General features: G+C 52.6%; 1 protein-coding gene across 1 annotated transcript; it reads left to right on the forward strand.

Annotated features, from left to right (window-relative positions):
- The first annotated feature begins 2,114 nt into the window (after nucleotides 1-2,114).
- On the forward strand, nucleotides 2,115-17,405 carry DHRS7C (dehydrogenase/reductase 7C). The gene is made up of 7 exons (XM_081110707.1): nucleotides 2,115-2,300; nucleotides 2,526-2,685; nucleotides 10,428-10,540; nucleotides 12,057-12,267; nucleotides 14,195-14,287; nucleotides 15,997-16,152; nucleotides 17,145-17,405. Exons 2-7 carry the CDS (start codon nucleotides 2,532-2,534, stop codon nucleotides 17,351-17,353), a joined length of 936 nt encoding a protein of 311 aa, XP_080966833.1. The 5' UTR covers nucleotides 2,115-2,300; nucleotides 2,526-2,531; the 3' UTR covers nucleotides 17,354-17,405.
- Nucleotides 17,406-17,616: the final 211 nt, after the last annotated feature.

Raw genomic sequence — 17,616 nt, forward strand, 5'->3', positions numbered from 1 at the left:
GGCACAGGGGCAGGTGTCGGCCCATCATCCATGCCCCTGCCCAGCCCTTCCCGGCCCCTGTCTGCCGACAGCCCCGCTCCTGCTGCTCCCACATGCTGACGGTGCCGGCCCTGCTCGCACCGCTGACAGCACAGAGCGATTGGGGCCGGTGTCAGCAGCAGGTGTGAGCGGGGCCGGTGCCGTCAGTGGGTGAGAGTGGCGGCTGCTGCCCCGATCACCCCTCAGAAGCAGGGGAAGGTGAAGAAGCCCTCAGGGGCGATCAGGGCCGGCGCCAGCAGCAGGTGTGAGCGGGGCCGGCGCCGTCAGTGGGTGAGAGTGGCGGCTGCTGCCCCGTTCACCCCTCAGAAGCAGGGGAAGGTGAGAAGCCCTCAGGGGTGATCGGGGCCAATGCCAGAAGCAGGTGTGAGCACCGGGTGGGACCACAGTGCAGGAGCAAAGAATTTTCAATACCCACCAGAGGCTTGCCCCGATGACAGTGACCGGCGCCCCTCCTTGGTCTGGCGCCCTCACTCACCTGCTCCACCATCCTGCCATGGCCGATGCCCACCATGTTCCACGCTCTGCCGCCTGCCCGCCATGCTCTGTGTGTGCCCCCTGGTGGTCAGCGCACATCACAGCGACCGGTTGTTCAATTGTTCCACTGTTCGGTCTATTTGCATATTAGGATTTTATATATATATATTTTTTATTGATTTCAGAGAGAAGGGAGAGGGAGAGAGAGAGAGATAGAAACATCAGTGATGACAGAGAATCATTGATCAGCTGCCTCCTGCACACCCCACACTGGGGATCAAGCCCACAACCTGAGTATGCACCCTTGACTGGAATCGAACACGGGACCCTTCAGTCCACAGGCTGACGCCCTATCCACTGAGCCAAACCAGCTAAGGCTGTTTCTTTACTTTCTTAAAATATATATTTGTATTGATTTTTAGAGAGAGAGGAAAAGAGAGGGAGAGAAACATCGATGTGAGACCACAACACCAATTGTCTGCCTCCTGCACACCTCCCACCAGGGACCAAGCCTGAAACCAAGGCATATACCCTGACTGGGAATCAACCGCAACCTTTCAATGCCTAGGGTGATTGATGCCCAACCAACTGAGCCACACAGGCCAGGACCAATGCTGTTTCTTCATCTGGGTGCTGATTGCAGGGACATGTTCGGTTGACGAAGATCCAGAAAGTGCCGCACTTAGGATATGTGCACATTTCTAGTAGATTACAGGTCAATAAAAAGTTGGTTGCCAATGAATGCATAAATAAGCGGAACAACAGGTCTCTCTCTCTCTCTCATCAATAAATAAAAAGTTTTTAAAAAGTTTTTGTTTTTAAAAAAATGTTCCTTCATTTCCAAGGAAGAAATGCCGTTTCTCCACCCCCACCCCACCCCCACCCCATGCACTGCTCCTTGCCCCACTTCCTGGTCAGCCCAACGATCGTCACCACACAAATGAAGGTGTGACTATGATCGGTTTCCTGGGTTTTGATGGTGTGAGCACTTGAATTGGGGATTAGCTATTTATGTCTCCCCATTTCCAATCCTTCCGGCTTCCCTTGTAAAATTAAAATATTGACATTTGGGATAAATTCTTAATAATCATTAAAGATAACAATAGTCCTCTTCCTGTGAGACGGGGCCTATTCCGGGTTAACGGGCAGTGTCTTACTTTTCCTCCCAACAGTCCTGCGAGAGAACACTGCGCTGCCCACTGCACCGCTCTGGAAGCTGAGCCTCAGTGCGATGGTAACCATGACGAATGAGAAACGCTCCCCAGACCCTGCTTTCTAATCGTTCCTGTCACACCTCCGAGTGGCTTATTCTGCCACAGGCTCCATTCCACCGAACAGCTTTTCTATGCTTCTCAGTCCCAGCCAGAACGGGAAGGCCAGACGGCTCGCTGCCAGGCCAGTCCGAGCTACCCGGCAGCTACCTGATAGGAGGGCCACAGGAAGCGAGGGCAAGCATGCTGGCGCTGAAATCCCAGGTCCTGCCCCCGGATACCCAGCCTCGAACGGCAGAGGAGCCTCCAATAGCCAGGCAAGCGGAGAGCTGTCAGAGTCCTGGCAAGAGCCCTGAAATCAGAGCCGGCCAGCATGTGTCCCCGAACCTCAGAGCAGACACTATATTTACCCTGAAAGCCCTCCAATGCCCTGAGCCCTATAAATAGCCATTAGGGCCCAAGCAAGTGGCCTTAACACATGGATTTCCTTCCAAAAATGCAGACTCGTTTTAATTAAATTTATAATTATCCTTCGGGAGGGCAGGCCCCTGGATTCACGTTGCTTTCGGAGACGCCGTGAGTAATTTCCTATGTATCAGACTGGGGGGGATTAGCAGGGTGTTCAGCTCGGAAGCAGCCTGCGGCTGCACAGAGTCCGGCTCCTGAGGGCACTCAGGGCTTCATGCATGTCCACCCTGCAGCCCTGGGCCTCCCCTGCCCCCCCTCCCCCCAGTCCCCCGCCCCCGGTGTTTTGGTCAGAAACCCTTTGCAAAGCCAGTGCCTTCTTGCCACTTCCCCCAGAACAAGATGGGGGTCACAGCAGTGCTCGCCCTGCCCCTGCTGCTGCTGGGAATCAGCGGCCTACTGTTCATCTACCAAGAGGTGTCCAGGCTGTGGTCAAAGTCGGCCGTGCAGAACAAAGTGGTGGTGATCACCGACGCCATCTCAGGCCTGGGCAAGGGTAAGCGGCTTTCACCCCCACTCGGTCCCACTCCTGCCCCGAGGGATAGGCAGCCGCAGGGTGGGGTGCGGGCCAGCCTGCGAGGCGGGCGGGGGTCAAGGCCGCGTTCTCTCCTAGCGTCTGTCATTAACCAGCAGGTCACACATGGTGCAAACCTCCTTTGGAGGCTGCAGCTCCCTCGCCTGAGAAATGAGGGCACTGAGATTTCCGCAGTTGCAAACTCACAGCCTAAGTGGCTGCAGGTGTGGCTTGTTTTGCTCTCAAAGAGTCTCCAGAAATTTTGAAATGGGAAGCCCTTAGCTGGGGCAGTGTGTTGGTTATAAGCCTACACCTGGGAGCTCAGTTCAGCTCCTGGCTCTACCATTTTCATTTCTCTGGTGGTGTCACTTCTCTGCCTTGGATTTCTCATCCATAAGTGGGGTTACTAGTAATCTCCACCTCACAATATTGTGGTGAGGGACTAATGAATTAATAGACAGAAAGCTCTTAGAGCAGCGGCTGGAGCTGTAGTGGGTACCGCTCAAGTGTGAGCAGTGGTAAAATGATGGGCGTGCCTGCTCTGGTGTGCCGCTCCCCCCCCCCCCCCCCCCCCCCGCCGATTCTCAGGTGCCACACTCAACCTGATTCCCTCAAGCACATTACCTCGAGGCCTTAGAGGCATTTACGTGTGCAGGCCCTGAATTAGATGGTCTCAGAGGGCCCTTCCACGGGCGCCATCTGTGGCGTGATGTCCTCAGGTTTGTAAGATTTGACTCTATCCTTTCTAACCATGGTAGTGCAGCCCCACACATTACATAATCTGGGTGTCATTTTTGCTGTTGTTTTGTCATTTTTAACCAAATGAAGAACACACCTGCCAAACATTCATTAGGTCACTTAGCAAGTGTCCATCGAGTCCACTGCATCCTGAGAGCTGAGCTGTACTGCCCCTTCCAAAGAGTCCCCCTGGGGGTTGGGGGTGGTGCTGGATGCCTCGTCCTCCTGCTGGGAATTCTCTCAGGGCCTCATTCTCTTGGGCACCCCAATGGGAGCCAATGTGCCTGCCCTGACAATGGGCTCCATTTCAGTGGCTGATCAACTTGGGTTCACCATGTAAGTTTTTTTAAAGTGTAAGGTGGATAAACTAGGTTCTTTGTGTGGCCCCTATGTGGGTCCCAGAAGCAATTCCCAAAGACGATATAGCCTGCATCCTTCCATGCAGGACTCAAGAGGGAGGGGGCACGAACTCCGTCGTCTACACTATAGACTCCACAGCAGTGGTTCTCAACCTTCCGAATGCTGCAACCCTTTAATACAGCTCCTCATGTTGTGGTGACCCCCAATTTCATTGTTACAAATTGAACATAATTAAAGCACAGTGATTAATCACAAAAACAATATGTAATCATATATGTGTTTTCCGATGGTCTTAGGCGACCCCTGTGAAAGGGTCGTTCGGCCCCCAAAGGGGTCGCGACCCACAGGTTGAGAACCGCTGCTCTACAGGGACAAAGCAGGACACACACATTTGTCAACCAGACCAGACTCAAGACAACAGGAAGCAGAAGTTGTCCTGGGGAATTGGAGCAGAGACACCCACTTACAGACACTCAGAGTCAAAGTCTTTGGGGAACCCTTGTTCTCCAAGTAGAACAGGCCCGCCAGCATCAGCCCAGCTGCACATGCGGCCCCTTCATCGCCAAGTCTTCCCTGACGCCTTGGTGTCCCCGAGGAACTGACTGCTGGGCTCCCGGGCTCCTCATAGAAACACACCCGTTGGTGCCCTTCCCACACTGTGCTTGATCCATGCGTTTCTCAGTTGGTCTCTAGACATGGGCCCCCTGAGCTCGAGACTGTTTGGGTCACCTGCGGTGTCCCCAGCACCTAGTTCAAAGCTGGGTGTGTAGTAAGTACCCCCCAAATGTGTATGTAAGGACCATCCTCTAAAAGTGGCCATCTGATGAGAGAAGGCACTCCTTGGGGTAAGTATGTCGTTATGTACTTGTTTTGTTGATTTCTAACTAGATTCCAATAGGATCAGAAAACATAACTCTGTGTGATTTCAATTCTTGTGAACTTGTTGAGTGTGTTTTATGGCCCAGGAAGTGAACTGCCTCGGTGAACGGCCCCTGGAAGTGAATGCACAGCCTGCTGCTTTGGGTAGAGCGTTCTGCAAATGTGCGTTAGGTGCTGTCGGTCAGGAGGCTGCTCGGCTCCTCCGTGCCCTTCCTGGTTTTCTGTCTCCCTAGATAGAGCTACTGTTCTCTCCACTGCTGGGAGGTGCATGCGTGTGTTGGTAGTCTCTCTGTTTTTTTGAGTCTCATTAAGTCACAGTCACACATTGTACACATCCAGTGCCCAAGCGAATACACCTCAGGGGCAAACGGCATTTTCTGAGGTCCATGGCCTAGTCGCTGTCGTGACTACTGTCAGTGTTGTTGTGTTTTACTGTATGGTATGGATCCCGCTCTGGAAAGCAATGCAAAGCAGAAAAAATTAAGTCCAAGTGTAGAAGTAACTTGAGAAGCTGGGTGTGTGTGACCTTAAATAAATGCCGAGCCAGAGCACGCTGCTGACCACAGCGACTCTAGGTTCACAACGCCTCATTTCTCGGGTCCAAGGCAAGAAAAAAGTGAGAGGCACTGAGCAGATGACATGGGCTGTGCACAGCCCACAGCCCAGCCCTGGGCCCAGGCAACCTGACCTAACCCGGGGGAGCAACAAGGAGCCCAGCGCCGAGCTGTTTACTAGGGAAACAGCTGTTTACCAGGACATCTCACCCTCACCCACACCCACACCACTCAGCCAAGTCAAGAACCGAGTGACCTGGGACCCACTGTCGCTGCAGCAAGAGTAACGCTCAAAAGCCCTAACCACTGCACTTCAGAGAGCACAGCCCTGCCTGCTCCATCAGCTCTAGGATGCACGACGACTCGTCGTCAAACATTTCTGAGATCGAGCTGCTTGTCTTTCAATCAACAGCACTTTACAGCATTCACAGGCCATCTGTCTGCATTTTAATATCTCTGATGTCAGGAAGCACCTTGCAGTCTCTGGCATCTTAGATTTGAGGGCTCGACTTACGTTCGCTGCCTGGAAGAGAAAAAGCCTGGTGCCCACTTGCTTGACACAGGATAGATGCTGTGCTGGGCTAGCCTGAGAAAGAATAAATGTAAGAACACCTGGGCACACCTGACGCCTTGCATCAGCAAGAACGACTGACCCCGTGTTTGGGACTGTGCCTTTGGGGGTTGTTGGACAAAAGCAGCGGTCGCACCACTGGGCATCTCCCAGGCCTGGGAAAGACATGGTGTCAGCAGAGAAGAGGGGACATGGGACGATGGTAGGGAACACTCCTGGCTGCCCCTCCTAATGAGGTCAAGGCCACAGGTTTGGTCTGGCTCTGGGCCACGGGCTTCTCACCTGCCCCTTGCCCAGCTTGTAAGTGTGTCCCATCTTCCTGAGAGGGTGGGGAGTATGGGCAGGTGACAGCCCTCCCCAACATGCTCCTTTCTCAGCAGGGGGCATGGGCTAAGAGGCGGCCCACTGTGGGAAACCTCACTGCGTGGGGTACGTCCTGGCTTCACCAGCTGTGGACTCGGGGTAATCATTTCATGTCACTGAGCCTCCCTGCTCTGGTCTATAAAACCCCGACCAGCACAGCTGACCATCGTGGCTGCCCCACACCCAGCGGCTGCCGCTCAAATGGCAGCTGAGCCTCAGAAGCCTTCCTCCCCCCAAATGAATTCTGTTTCTATGAAAAGCCATAGATATTAAAGAATTTTTAAGTAAAAAGAACATAAGGCATAGACCCCCCACGCACTCAGGAACACTCACTCATCTATTTGCTTTCAGCCCCTTCATGATGCTCACAGGTGCAACCAGCAGGAATCAGGGCTGAGGTGATACATGCAGCGGGGATTATTTCTCTGCACCTTGATTTGTTAAGATATTTTTAATGTGTTTTTATTGATTTCAGAGAAGAAGGGAGAGGGAGAGGGAGATAGAAACATCAATGATCAGAGAGAAACATCGATTGGTGCCTCCTGCACGCCGCCTACCAGGGACCGAGCCCAGAACCTGGGCATGTGCACTGATAGTGAATTCCTGGTTCATCATTCATTGCTCAACCACTGAGCCACACCGGCTGGGCTGCATGTTGGTTCTCTTAAAAAATCAGGTGGTGCCATGGCTTTTCTGATACTATTAGTTTATACAAAACCCTGTGGCTATAAAACATTTCTGTCGATTCAGAAATGGGATGCCCTCCAATACGTTAGGAAAGGTGCCAATTCTCATGAAAGGTGAACTTTCTTTCCCCTCTCCGCTCCTCCCGGCAGGGCAGGTTACCTGCCAGATGGCTGCTCTTCCTGACCCCTCTGGGGTGAAGGGGAGGGGCGGAGGAGATAGCAGGAGAGCGGGAATCAGTCTGACCTGCCTGACACTAGGGAGATGGCGCATGTTTAAACCGAGTCTGAGTCTTCCTCGGGGGGCGTGTTGGGTCCAGCAGCGTTCTCCCGGGAACATCCGGTCACACTTCCTGTGAAGGGCTGTGCTCTGCTTGCACAGTCACAGCTCAGCCCGCCTTTGAGGGTCTGCACCCCCCAGGCCCTCTGTGTGAGACCCACTGCCCTCCTGCCAGCTCCCAACCAGTCACACCCTCCGTCTGGTCCGCTGTGGCTGTGCGGTGGGGTCTTCAACAATACAAACCCACCCCGTGGGGCAGCCAGCTCTCCCCTCCTCTGCTCCGGGGAGAGTTGTTGGCCCATGGTCCTTTCCATTGGATTCTCAGGTCTGACTCAGACATGGGTCTGGATCCCAGCTGCAGGGAGCTCACAGGGAGCTGTTGACACGGGCCCTCTGGCACCTTCTCTCCAGGAGGGAGAAATGGGCAAATACTCACCTAACAGGTCTTTCCCCCAAATTTTTTCTTCAAAGACCTCCCTCCTCTTTCTTGATCCATTTGTGTCCTATTTTTTTGGACACAAATGGATCCGTAAAACAGGGTTTGGTTCATCCCTTTGAAAATTTACATCTTAGACTGGCCACTCACTTTAAGATTTTAGATCTATTTGCTCTGGTCAAACTTCCAATTAAAATCCTGTTTCCTCCATTTGTCTCGGTCCTACTTTTTATTTATGTTTTCTGATGTAAAGGAAGCTCTTTTAAGTATACAGCTCTATAAATCATTTCTGTTATGATTTCTTCCTTTCATGCTTAAATGATCTTTCCCCGGAGCAGGGCTATATATATTCATCTCTCCTTCCTTCTAGTTCTTTTATGGTTCTGTTTTTACATTTAATTATTTAATGCATTTCAATATATTGCATCTAGATTTTTCTCCCTCCCAAATAGTTAAGCAGTGGTCCAAATACCCCTAAATAATATGTTCTTTTCATTCTGATTCATAACTTCATTAAATACTAAACTCTTATGAATACATGGCTCTGTTTTTAATCAAATTTTCTATCTATACTTGAGCCACTGCTTTAATTCCTGTAGCTTTATGATACATTTTAACACAGATACTATTAGTCCATCCCCATTATCGTTTATCAAAATGTCCTTTGCTTTTCTTGCGTATTTATTGTTCCAAGTGAAGTTTAAGATCTTTCTGTCACTTTCCAAGGCAAGCTGCAACATTGATTTCCTGCATCAAATCCGCTGCAGATAAATTCACATCTTTATTGAACTTCACCACCCGCAATCATCATTCCTCTTTCTCAATAAAACACCTACATTTAGAGAAATCTTCCATTCTCTGTGGTCCTAATGATTCAAGGTGCCGTTGTTAACAGTTTTGTGGCGCTTTATTTCGGAGTTTTATCGCTTTCTTTGATCAGCAGCAGCTACTTCTCCCCACATTAACTGTTTGTAGGTTTGAAAGTGGTGACAGGCCCGTGGAACTTGTTTGGTGACTCTTCATTCTCCTCATGTCTTCTGGACCACACACCGGGCTGCGGTGTGGGACAGTCCTTATTCCGTGGCCCGGGCAGCCCTGTGGAGCCTGGTGTCCGTGCGCACACCTGGAGCCCCCATCTCCTTTGTGGCGACTTTCCGGGTCTCTGTGAGTGCCCGAGGGGCGCGCTTCTTGAAAGCCACGCCGTGGGTGCACTTGGGAGTGTCGATGGTGTATTCTCTGATCTCGACCTCCTTGATGGCAGAATGGCCCTTCTCGCCTCCCTTTCTTGTGGGAGCCACTCTGGTGGGTCCAGGTAGGAAAGGAAAGTAACACAAAATTTCTACGATGCCCTGATCAGCTTTTCCTCTTTCTGGCCCCTTCTGCCGTCTCTCCTGCTCCCATCTGGCTTACATGGCCCACTCCAGCACCTCAGTCACGCTCTCTCCAACACCACGACCCCCTGCCCACAGTGCTGTCCCAGCCACCTGTCTGCCTCCCTTCTCTCACCTGTCCTGGCCACTACGCTCGCAGGAGACTATCACACCCATAACGTCACTTCGAGCCGTTACCCTCGGACCCAGACTCCTGGTGCTGCCCAGCCAGCCTTCCGCGTTCTGCTTGGTGGGCAATGGCACAGTAGCAGGTACCCGCCCCCCAGTAGGTGCTGTGGCTGCCGAAGCTCAAAGACTCACCATCACTCTGCCTGTGGACATTGACTTGCCCAGGAGTTAAACACCCTTTGCACCCACACCCAGGGGGAGGCAGCACAGTCAGCGACTGGTTGGCACAGGGGTAGGAAAGGCTGGTCCTCCTGCCTCCAGGGAGAACAGCTCTGTGCTTGGGTTTGCTCCAGAGCCTTCCTTGGATCCAGCCATGGCTGGACTTTACCTGGGACCCCATCCTTGCCTGGCACTACCCAAGGCCTAACTGGTAGGTTTTTCCTGAAGAGCACGCTCAGTAAATCCTGGCCACCCCGATTCTGCTTCAAGGCCGCCCAACCAGGGGACGGCCTCAGAGGGCTACGTGAGAATTTAATGTGCTGATACTTGTGCATCTCCTTTAAGAGTCCCTGGAACAATTAAACTCTCGAGATATGTTAGCGTTCATTGTTCTTAAATGGCAGTGTCATTGCTGCACAGGAATGCAGTGTGTCTACCAGCCACTGCCCAGCTGGCAAAGTCCTGTATTGGGTGAGTTGGGAGTTAGTCCAGAGTCAAATTAACTAGACAGAAGGCAGGTTTGCTTTTTTAATAAAAAGAACCCTGGCTGGAGTACTTATCTACAGAGACTATGTAAAGAAAACTGGTGCCATTTGGTCTGAAAAATACATAGGCTGTTCCCGATATCTTGAGATTGAGATATATTTAGGGCTGTGGTCAGGAGGCCTTGGGGGGCAGGGTCATTGTTCTGTCCAGTTTGAGGAAGAATGTTCTCATAATCAGAGCTCACCTGTGAGCAAAGGGCTGTCCCACCCCACGATAGGGTCCCTGTCACAGGAGGCCACATACCAAGGGTAGCAATGAGATCAGATCCCAGCCCAGGGAGGAGGTGGAGCGAAATGAACTCTAAAAGACCTCAGGGTCCTAAGACTTTTAGATTCTTTTAAATTTTTTTCCATTTTTTTCTTTGTTGATTAAGGTATTACATATGTGTCCTTATCCCCCCAAAACCCCCCTACCTCCCCACTCATGCCCTCACCCCACTGGTGTCTGTGTCCATTGGTTAGGCTTCTATGCATGCATACAAGGCCTTTGGTTGATCTCTGAGACTCCTTGAATTTTTGAATTTGCACTGCAGAGGGGCTCACCATCCGTGGCTCCATCCACACAGTGCGCCCCGCCCTCCTTCCTTCTCCCCACAGAGTGCGCCCGGGTGTTCCACACAGGCGGCGCCAGGCTGGTGCTGTGCGGGAAGAACTGGGAGAGGCTGGAGAACCTCTACGATGCCCTGATCAGCGTGGCTGACCCCAGCAAGGTGAGGCCTCGGCAGCCAGCCTGGACAGCTCCCGGGCACCCGTAACCTCCGCGGGTTGTTAAAGAGCAGCTCTCTGGTCAAATGGGGGGAAATGTGGTGATAACTTTGGGGGAATGTAAGGCGACGGCCTCACTCATCTTGACACAGCATGTCTGCCAGTCATAGGGGTCAATTCACTGACCACTGGCCAGGCCTAATCGTGTCCTCCAGCCATTGACTCCCCAACCCCCCACCCCATTCTATTTAAGTCAGAGCCAAAGGGGATCCAGAGGGAGGGTATGTCACCTCAAGTGATGTTTTCTTCAAAGAGATCAGGGGGAGAAACCCCCCCTAAGGAGTCACCCGGGAGGTGACCGCGTATTTCAGCGCCGCTGCCGTTTTCAGAGCGTTTCCGGAGCACTGTAGGGAAACTGCCTTCAGCTCCCTCCGGGACTTTTTAAATCTTTGCCCGTGACGTTGAACTTGGTGTTTGGAAATAGCCAGCAATAATTCAGACCCAAGTGTGGTTGATGAAAAGGTGGAGGAAACAGGGCAGCACATGACCCTTCGAGGTGTGTTTCCCGGGACGTTCTCAGGGAATGCGTGAACCGGAGGCTCTGAGGCCGTGGTGGGAGATGCTGAGGAAGCCAGGCTCCTCTGGCCCATGACTTTCCCACGGGACTTTCCGGAGCCTTTGCCATGCTAATGAGGTGCATTGTGTGCCTCCAAAAAGAGTATTTCACTTCCCAAGCGAATTGGGTCAGGAGACCCTCTTTTCAAGGTTGTATCTCAGGACTAGTGTCTGTTAACCACTGAGATTGTTTTAACCCCATGGTCTCATCAGTTTTCCCATCCCTACCCCTCTCAACATGAGTCTCCATGGCAACACGTGTCTAGAGCTCACCACCACGCCTGGCTGCAAAGCTGGATGTGGGCCGTTACAAAACAAAGTACTGCCTGGGAAATAGAGTCCGTAATATCGTAGTAATGCTGCATGATGTCAGGGAGGTACTAGACTGACCGGGGGATCACTTGGCAAGTCATAGAATGTCTAGTCCTTATGCTATCCACCTGAAACTAATAGACCATTCAATGTCAGTGCAATTGAAAATTAAAGGGGAAAAAATGTTTAAGCCAGAGGTTGCTTGTAAGCCATTTTGGAAAGCGGTTTCCAGAAAGCTCAGAAACGTTTTAAATAACGACACCGCCTCTGGAATCAGGACACAGCCCCGTGTGAAGGGTGCTATTCACTTGGGTCACCAGCTGTGGCCCCTAGGCCAAAAGCCCAGACTTAGGGCTGCCTGTTTGCATGTTTGGATTTGTGTCGCGGCTGCTGTGGCTCTGGTCCCCAAGGACGCATCCTGCGTCACTTCCCTCCCTCCCGTGGTCATTTCTGCTTTTTCCTCATCAGTTTTCAGAGTCAGTTCATGTGTCTGAATTTCTGAATTTAAAAAGGGCGGCTCTTCGATTGAAGGGCCCCAGCGTGTAAAGAGGAGGTGTTCCCACGCGTGTCTTGACTGTCTCGTTGATTCGGCAGACGTTCACCCCAAAGCTGGTCTTCTTAGACCTGGCGGACATCAGCTGTGTGCAGGACGTGGCCAAGGAGGTCCTGGGCTGCTACGGCTGCGTGGACATCCTCGTCCACAACGCCAGCCTGAAGGTGAAGGGGCCAGCCGATAAGATCTCCCTGGAGCTGGACAGAAGGATCATGGATGCCAACTACTTTGGGCCCATCACACTGACCAAAGGTCTCGTGAGTCTGACCGTCCTCTGGACTTCTGGGCCACCAGCTGCTAGGGGGGGCTCCGTTATGCAGACAGACGGGCATCCAATTCTGGAAGAAGTCTCCAGCCCCTCGGAAAAATCCCTACTTATTTGGTGAAAGCCTTGGACATTCTGACTGTGAATGCTGATGGAAGGAAAGGGGCTTTGGAAGTATCTTCCTGGTCTATCCAACCTCCCCCTCTGAGGCCCGTTCCCCAATCCCTTCCCTTTCCCCCTCTCCTCATTATATCCATGGCTCCCTTCCAACCCCATCCCATATCTCTGCACATTGTCTTCATGCTCTGCATCGACTTTGACCTATCAGCCTTGCAGCCGATCTGCTTCTAACCATGGCAGTTTTTTTTAAAGGTAGAGCTTCTGCCCTCAGTAATGAAAAGGAAAACAGTTTATCCCCAAAGTACAAGAGGACCCAGAATACTGTCGCTCCCTTTGCAAGAAACAGGGAGGGCAGGAATCCCTTTTAAGGGTCAAGTGGTGGTTCCTGTGTGAGCATTTTTCACTGCCAAGTTCAAATGCAGGTCTGAAGCCGAGGGGGTTGGGGCTGGAGAGGACATGGAATAGGACCAGTAGTCGAAGTCCCTTCCCCACAAAAAGTTTAGCAAAGCAGAATCCCAGGAAGGAGCATATAAGCATGGAGAATTCCTACATGTAGGGAGTGGGGTTCCCTGGTGGAGGCTGAGGGAGCAGGATTTTGCAGTCAGGATCTCCACGCTAATGGTGACGATGATACAGAAGGAAAAAAAATATTTCATGCAGAAAGATGACCTCCCAGAGCTTCTAACATGGTGCCCAGAGATAATAAGAACCTCCGGCCCAGTCCCTGGGGACACACCAAGCTGTGCCCTTCAGTTAACCTCTGAGGGGTCAGGGTTTGAGGACATCCAAGTGAGGAATGCACAGTGGAGCGGGAGAGGCCAGGGCTGGGTGTCTCCCTGGCTGCGTCTCTAACGTGCCGAGCCTGGACTCCACTCCCTGGCCGAGTCTCTGTGTGCCTGCCTCGAACACGCAGGCGCCGGATTCAGTTGGCCATCAGAAAGTTGAGTCTTTTAACTTTTTCCAGATTCCTCTTCCACCGGTACTGCTACTTCCTTCATATCTTTCTCTGAATTCTCTCCATTGTATTTATTTATTTATTTATTTATTTATTTATTTATTTATCTATCTATCTATCTATTTATTTATTTTATATTTCTTTATTGATTTCAGAGAGGAAGGGAGGAGAGAGAGATAGAAACATCAATGATGAGAATCATTGACTGGCTGCCTCCTGCACGTCCCCCACTGGGGATCAAGCCTGCAACCCAGGCATGTGCCCTTGGCCGGAATCGAACCTGGGACCCTTCAATCCTCAGGCTGACGCTCTATCCACTGAGCTAAGCCGGGCAGGGCAATTCTCTCCATTTTAAAGGAATTCGCTTTGGGAGGAAATCTTTCTAACACCACCATAAATTAGAAACCCCTTTCTCTCCCCATAAATAGAGGAAAACCTGAAGTCAGAACAAAGTAGAAAATTCTCCTAAGGGCTGAGGTCTTTCCTCGCTTTGTTAAAAGATTAGCACATGCAAAAGGGTGCTGGAGGCACATTGGAACCAACAGCAGACTTGCTACTGGCGGTGAGAGGAGAATTGAAAAGGGGTTGCCTCCCTCGCTATCGAAATCGTGTCCCCGTGCCCATGGGCGGGTCATTTAAAGTCCCCCAGCAATTCACCAGTTGAGACCAGCCCACTCTTAGGAAAACTGGACAAGTGATGGCTGGGGGTCCGTTACATACTCGTCCTGTCACCAGGGAGATGGAGGACCCCTGAAGAAATGGGTCTGGGGGAGGTCTGCCCGTTCCTGCTGACTTGGTCTCAGATTTTTAACCTCAACTCATTGTCCTGCGCTTTCCAGTCCTGCTTCCCAACATGATCTCCCGGAGGACTGGCCAAATCGTGCTAGTGAACAACATCCAAGGGAAGCTTGGGATTCCATTCCGTACAGCTTGTAAGTTGACAAGAATGCTTTGTCTTCCATGTTTCATAAGACAAGAGGTGTTATGTCAAGGATGAGGCATATGGTCCCATGGGAGAAGGTCCAAAAATGAAATGGCCTGTTGCATTTTCTCTCATCCCTTCACTTCCTATTTTGAGCACCCATAGCCCGAGGGTGGCCATGGTAGAGCCAGAGACAGGAAAGTAAGGTCCCGCTCCCCTGAGGCTCATGTCTCACAGTGTCAGGTCATCCCTGGCTGAATGTGATCAGTGCCGGATGAAGACCACACTCCGGACAGGTGTGGCGAGCCGGCACGGCCATGGCATACTCAGCCCAAGGGCGCCTTATGTGCCGCACCAGCTCAGCCAGGTTCCGTGACCCTGAGAGGGGGCAGTGAAGGATGGAGAAAAGACAGACAAGAGAAGAAAGCTGGGTCTGGGAGGGACACTGCCCTCTCTGATGCCACGGACTATAAGCTGTGTCTTTATTTTATAGCAGATTCCACAAGGCAAAGTAAGGGCATGGTCAAGATGTTTATAACATTCTCGTGGGTTTCGATCCTACTCAACTACATGCACCTGAACTCTATCAAGCCCATATTTAGACACATGGGGCCACGTGTTCAGACCATAGGTTCAAGCTTACAGCTACAGCTGTTGGCTATAATTGTGCTGGGAGGTCTCTGCCCTCCAAGCTGGACTTGCACGTGGCCATGAGAGGACTGTGCCCTCTCATTAGTCCGAGGCTTGAACCTGTCCAAACACTGTAGCCGCTCTCCACAGACAGGGGTGCACAGCCCGGCTCAGTCGCCACTGTGACTTTACCTTTCACATAGACGGGGCATCAATGCGAGGGCCTTGGGGACCGGCTTCCTTCACTCAGCAGGATGTTTCAAGGTTCATTCCTGGCATGTGTCAGAGCTCCATTCCTTTTGATGGCCAGATGCTGTTTCACTGTACGGACAGACCACATTTTATGTATCATTCATCAGCTGATGGACGTCTGGGTTGTTTCGACTTTGGGGCCATTATGAATGATGCTGCTGTGAACATTCATGGACCAGATCTTGTGTGGACACATGTTTTCATTGCTCGCGTGGAAACTCCTCAGTGTTTAAGGAATTGTTTTCTAAAGCAGCTGCCCTAACTCACAGCCTTCCTGGCAGGGAAGGGGAGCTCACGCGTGGGCCAGGCATGTGGTAGACGTGTCATTTGATCTTCACAACTTGGCCAGGGTCATATTATCCCCATATTTTAAAAAGTATGTTTTTATTGATTTTTAGAGAGAGAGGAAGGGAGAGAGATAGAAACATTGATGATGAAAGGGCTGGCTGCCTCCTGCACGGCCCTTACTGGGGAACGAGCCTGAAACCTGGGCATGTGCCTTGACCGGGAATCTCTTCACAACCTCTTGATTCATGGGTCGTTACTCAACCACTGAGCCACCCCAGCCGGGCCCATCCCCATTTTAAAGATAAGAAAACTGAGCCTCAGAAATGTAGAGTGATTTGCCCGAGGCTGCGCAGTGGGCAAGTGGTAGCCTGGATTCAGCCCCAGCTCTGGCCCTGCCCCTCCCATCACAGGGCTTCCTTCCTCCCCCAGGAAGTGAGTCCCAGGCCGCTCCCAGCTGAGCTGGCAGGAATGTGCGCTAGGCGCCCTGTCCCCATGCCCTCCGGGAAGCGGGTGGCGCCCTGACCCACCGCTGGCTGCTTTCCCTCCCAGACGCTGCCTCCAAGCACGCTGCGCTCGGCTTCTTCGACTGCCTGCGAGCCGAAGTGGAGGAGTACGACGTGGTGGTCAGCACCGTGAGCCCGACGTTCATCCGGCCCTACCATGTGCACCGGGGCCAGGGAGGCTGGGAGGCCTCCATTTGCAAATGTGAGCTTTTCCAGGGGAGCCAGAGGAGTGGGTGGGGAGGGCTGGGGCGGGAGGGGGGCCATCGGGGGTGCCCTCAGGACAGCCTGATTTTATTGGGTCCAGGGGAAGGGAGGGGTGTCTTCCGGAAGCATGAGACTGGGGGGTGGGGTCCTTGCACCACCTAATGGCAGGGAGGGGCCCCAGAACTTCAGTCCAGAGGCACCAGGTCGAGAGAATCCTAACCTGTAACCCGCAGTCCAGGGCCAGCTGGGCTCAGTCACTCACAGGCTCTGTGACCGTGGCCATGGAGCGGCCTGTCTCCGAGCCTCAGTTTCCCAGGTTTGGTCATTGAGAACAGCCTTTCCCTAGAATAGAGTCCGAGAGTCTGGAGCCAGGCTGCCTGCATCTGAAGCTTGCCTCTGTCACATACTAAATGTTTGAGCACAAGCAATTCCCTTCCTCTCCGTGCCTCAGTTTCCCGTCTAGAAAATGAGGGATGGTGCTATCCACCTCATGGAGTCATTGGGAGGAATGAGGGCTCTGCTCCCAGAGGGTTTGGAGCAGTTCCCAGCACGTTATTATTCTTGTTATGCTAGAATGTTCTACTCACTGTCCTCTGCCCGAGGCTCTGTCCACCTTAGGGAGTCAGGGTGAACCATGATGGGGGAGTGAGTCCAGGAGGCCAAGCACGGCTTCACAAACAGCAGCGATCAGCAGCATCCCCTGAGTTCCCCCGACACCTTTAGCTTTTCCCAGCTCCTCCCCATCCCTTCTACGGCTCCTGTGAAGTTAATGGCGCGGGAAGCTGCGCCCACTTTACAGATGAGGAAGCTAAGGGGCAGAGGCATAAAGTGTCTGCCCAGGGCCTCCGGTCAGTGGAAGGCAGAGCTGCCCTGAGCCCCTCACTGACTCCAGGCTCGGCACACACGGCCCTGCCTTTGGGCGCGCAGAGGGGCCTGACCAGCTTGCTCCTGCTGGGGCTCGAACCCGTGCCCTCCGCTGGGGCTCTTTAGTCTTTTCCAGGAAGCTGACCTACGGGGTGCACCCAGTGGACGTGGCCGAGGAGGTGATGCGCACGGTGAGACGGAAGAAGCAAGAGGTGTTCATGGCCAACCCCATCCCCAAGGCCGCCGTGTACGTGCGCACCTTCTTCCCCGAGTTCTTCTTCGCTGTGGTGGCCTGCGGGGTGAAGGAGAGACTCAGTGTCCCCGAGGATGGCTGACACGGGGGCGTGGCTCACCCGGCGGGAATAAAGGCTTTCCTGCGGGCGACGGTTCTTCTGTCCTCTCGGCACTGGGGGCCCCACACAAGCCCCCTCTTTCCCCCCGAACCTGTCCTCCTGGTGGGAGATGCTCACCATCCTGGCAAGGATGGCCCGGGGGCTTCTGGGCGTCTCCACTCGACATTCCCGGGACACACTTCCAGAAGCTTCTTGACTCTGTAGGGTGACATCTGAGCAGAAAACAGGAACCAGAGTGGACCTAA

Source organism: Myotis nattereri (genome assembly GCF_964212035.1).
Source record: "Myotis nattereri genome assembly, chromosome: 16".
In the NCBI taxonomy this organism is placed as follows: domain Eukaryota; kingdom Metazoa; phylum Chordata; class Mammalia; order Chiroptera; family Vespertilionidae; genus Myotis; species Myotis nattereri.

Coding starts and splice junctions, on each gene's coding strand:
- DHRS7C (XM_081110707.1), top strand. CDS start 2,532: ATGGGGGTCACAGCAGTGCTCGCCCTGCCCCTGCTGCTGCTGGGAATC. Junction 2,686..10,427: donor CATCTCAGGCCTGGGCAAGG/GTAAGCGGCTTT, acceptor TTCTCCCCACAG/AGTGCGCCCGGGTGTTCCAC. Junction 14,288..15,996: donor GATTCCATTCCGTACAGCTT/GTAAGTTGACAA, acceptor TTTCCCTCCCAG/ACGCTGCCTCCAAGCACGCT.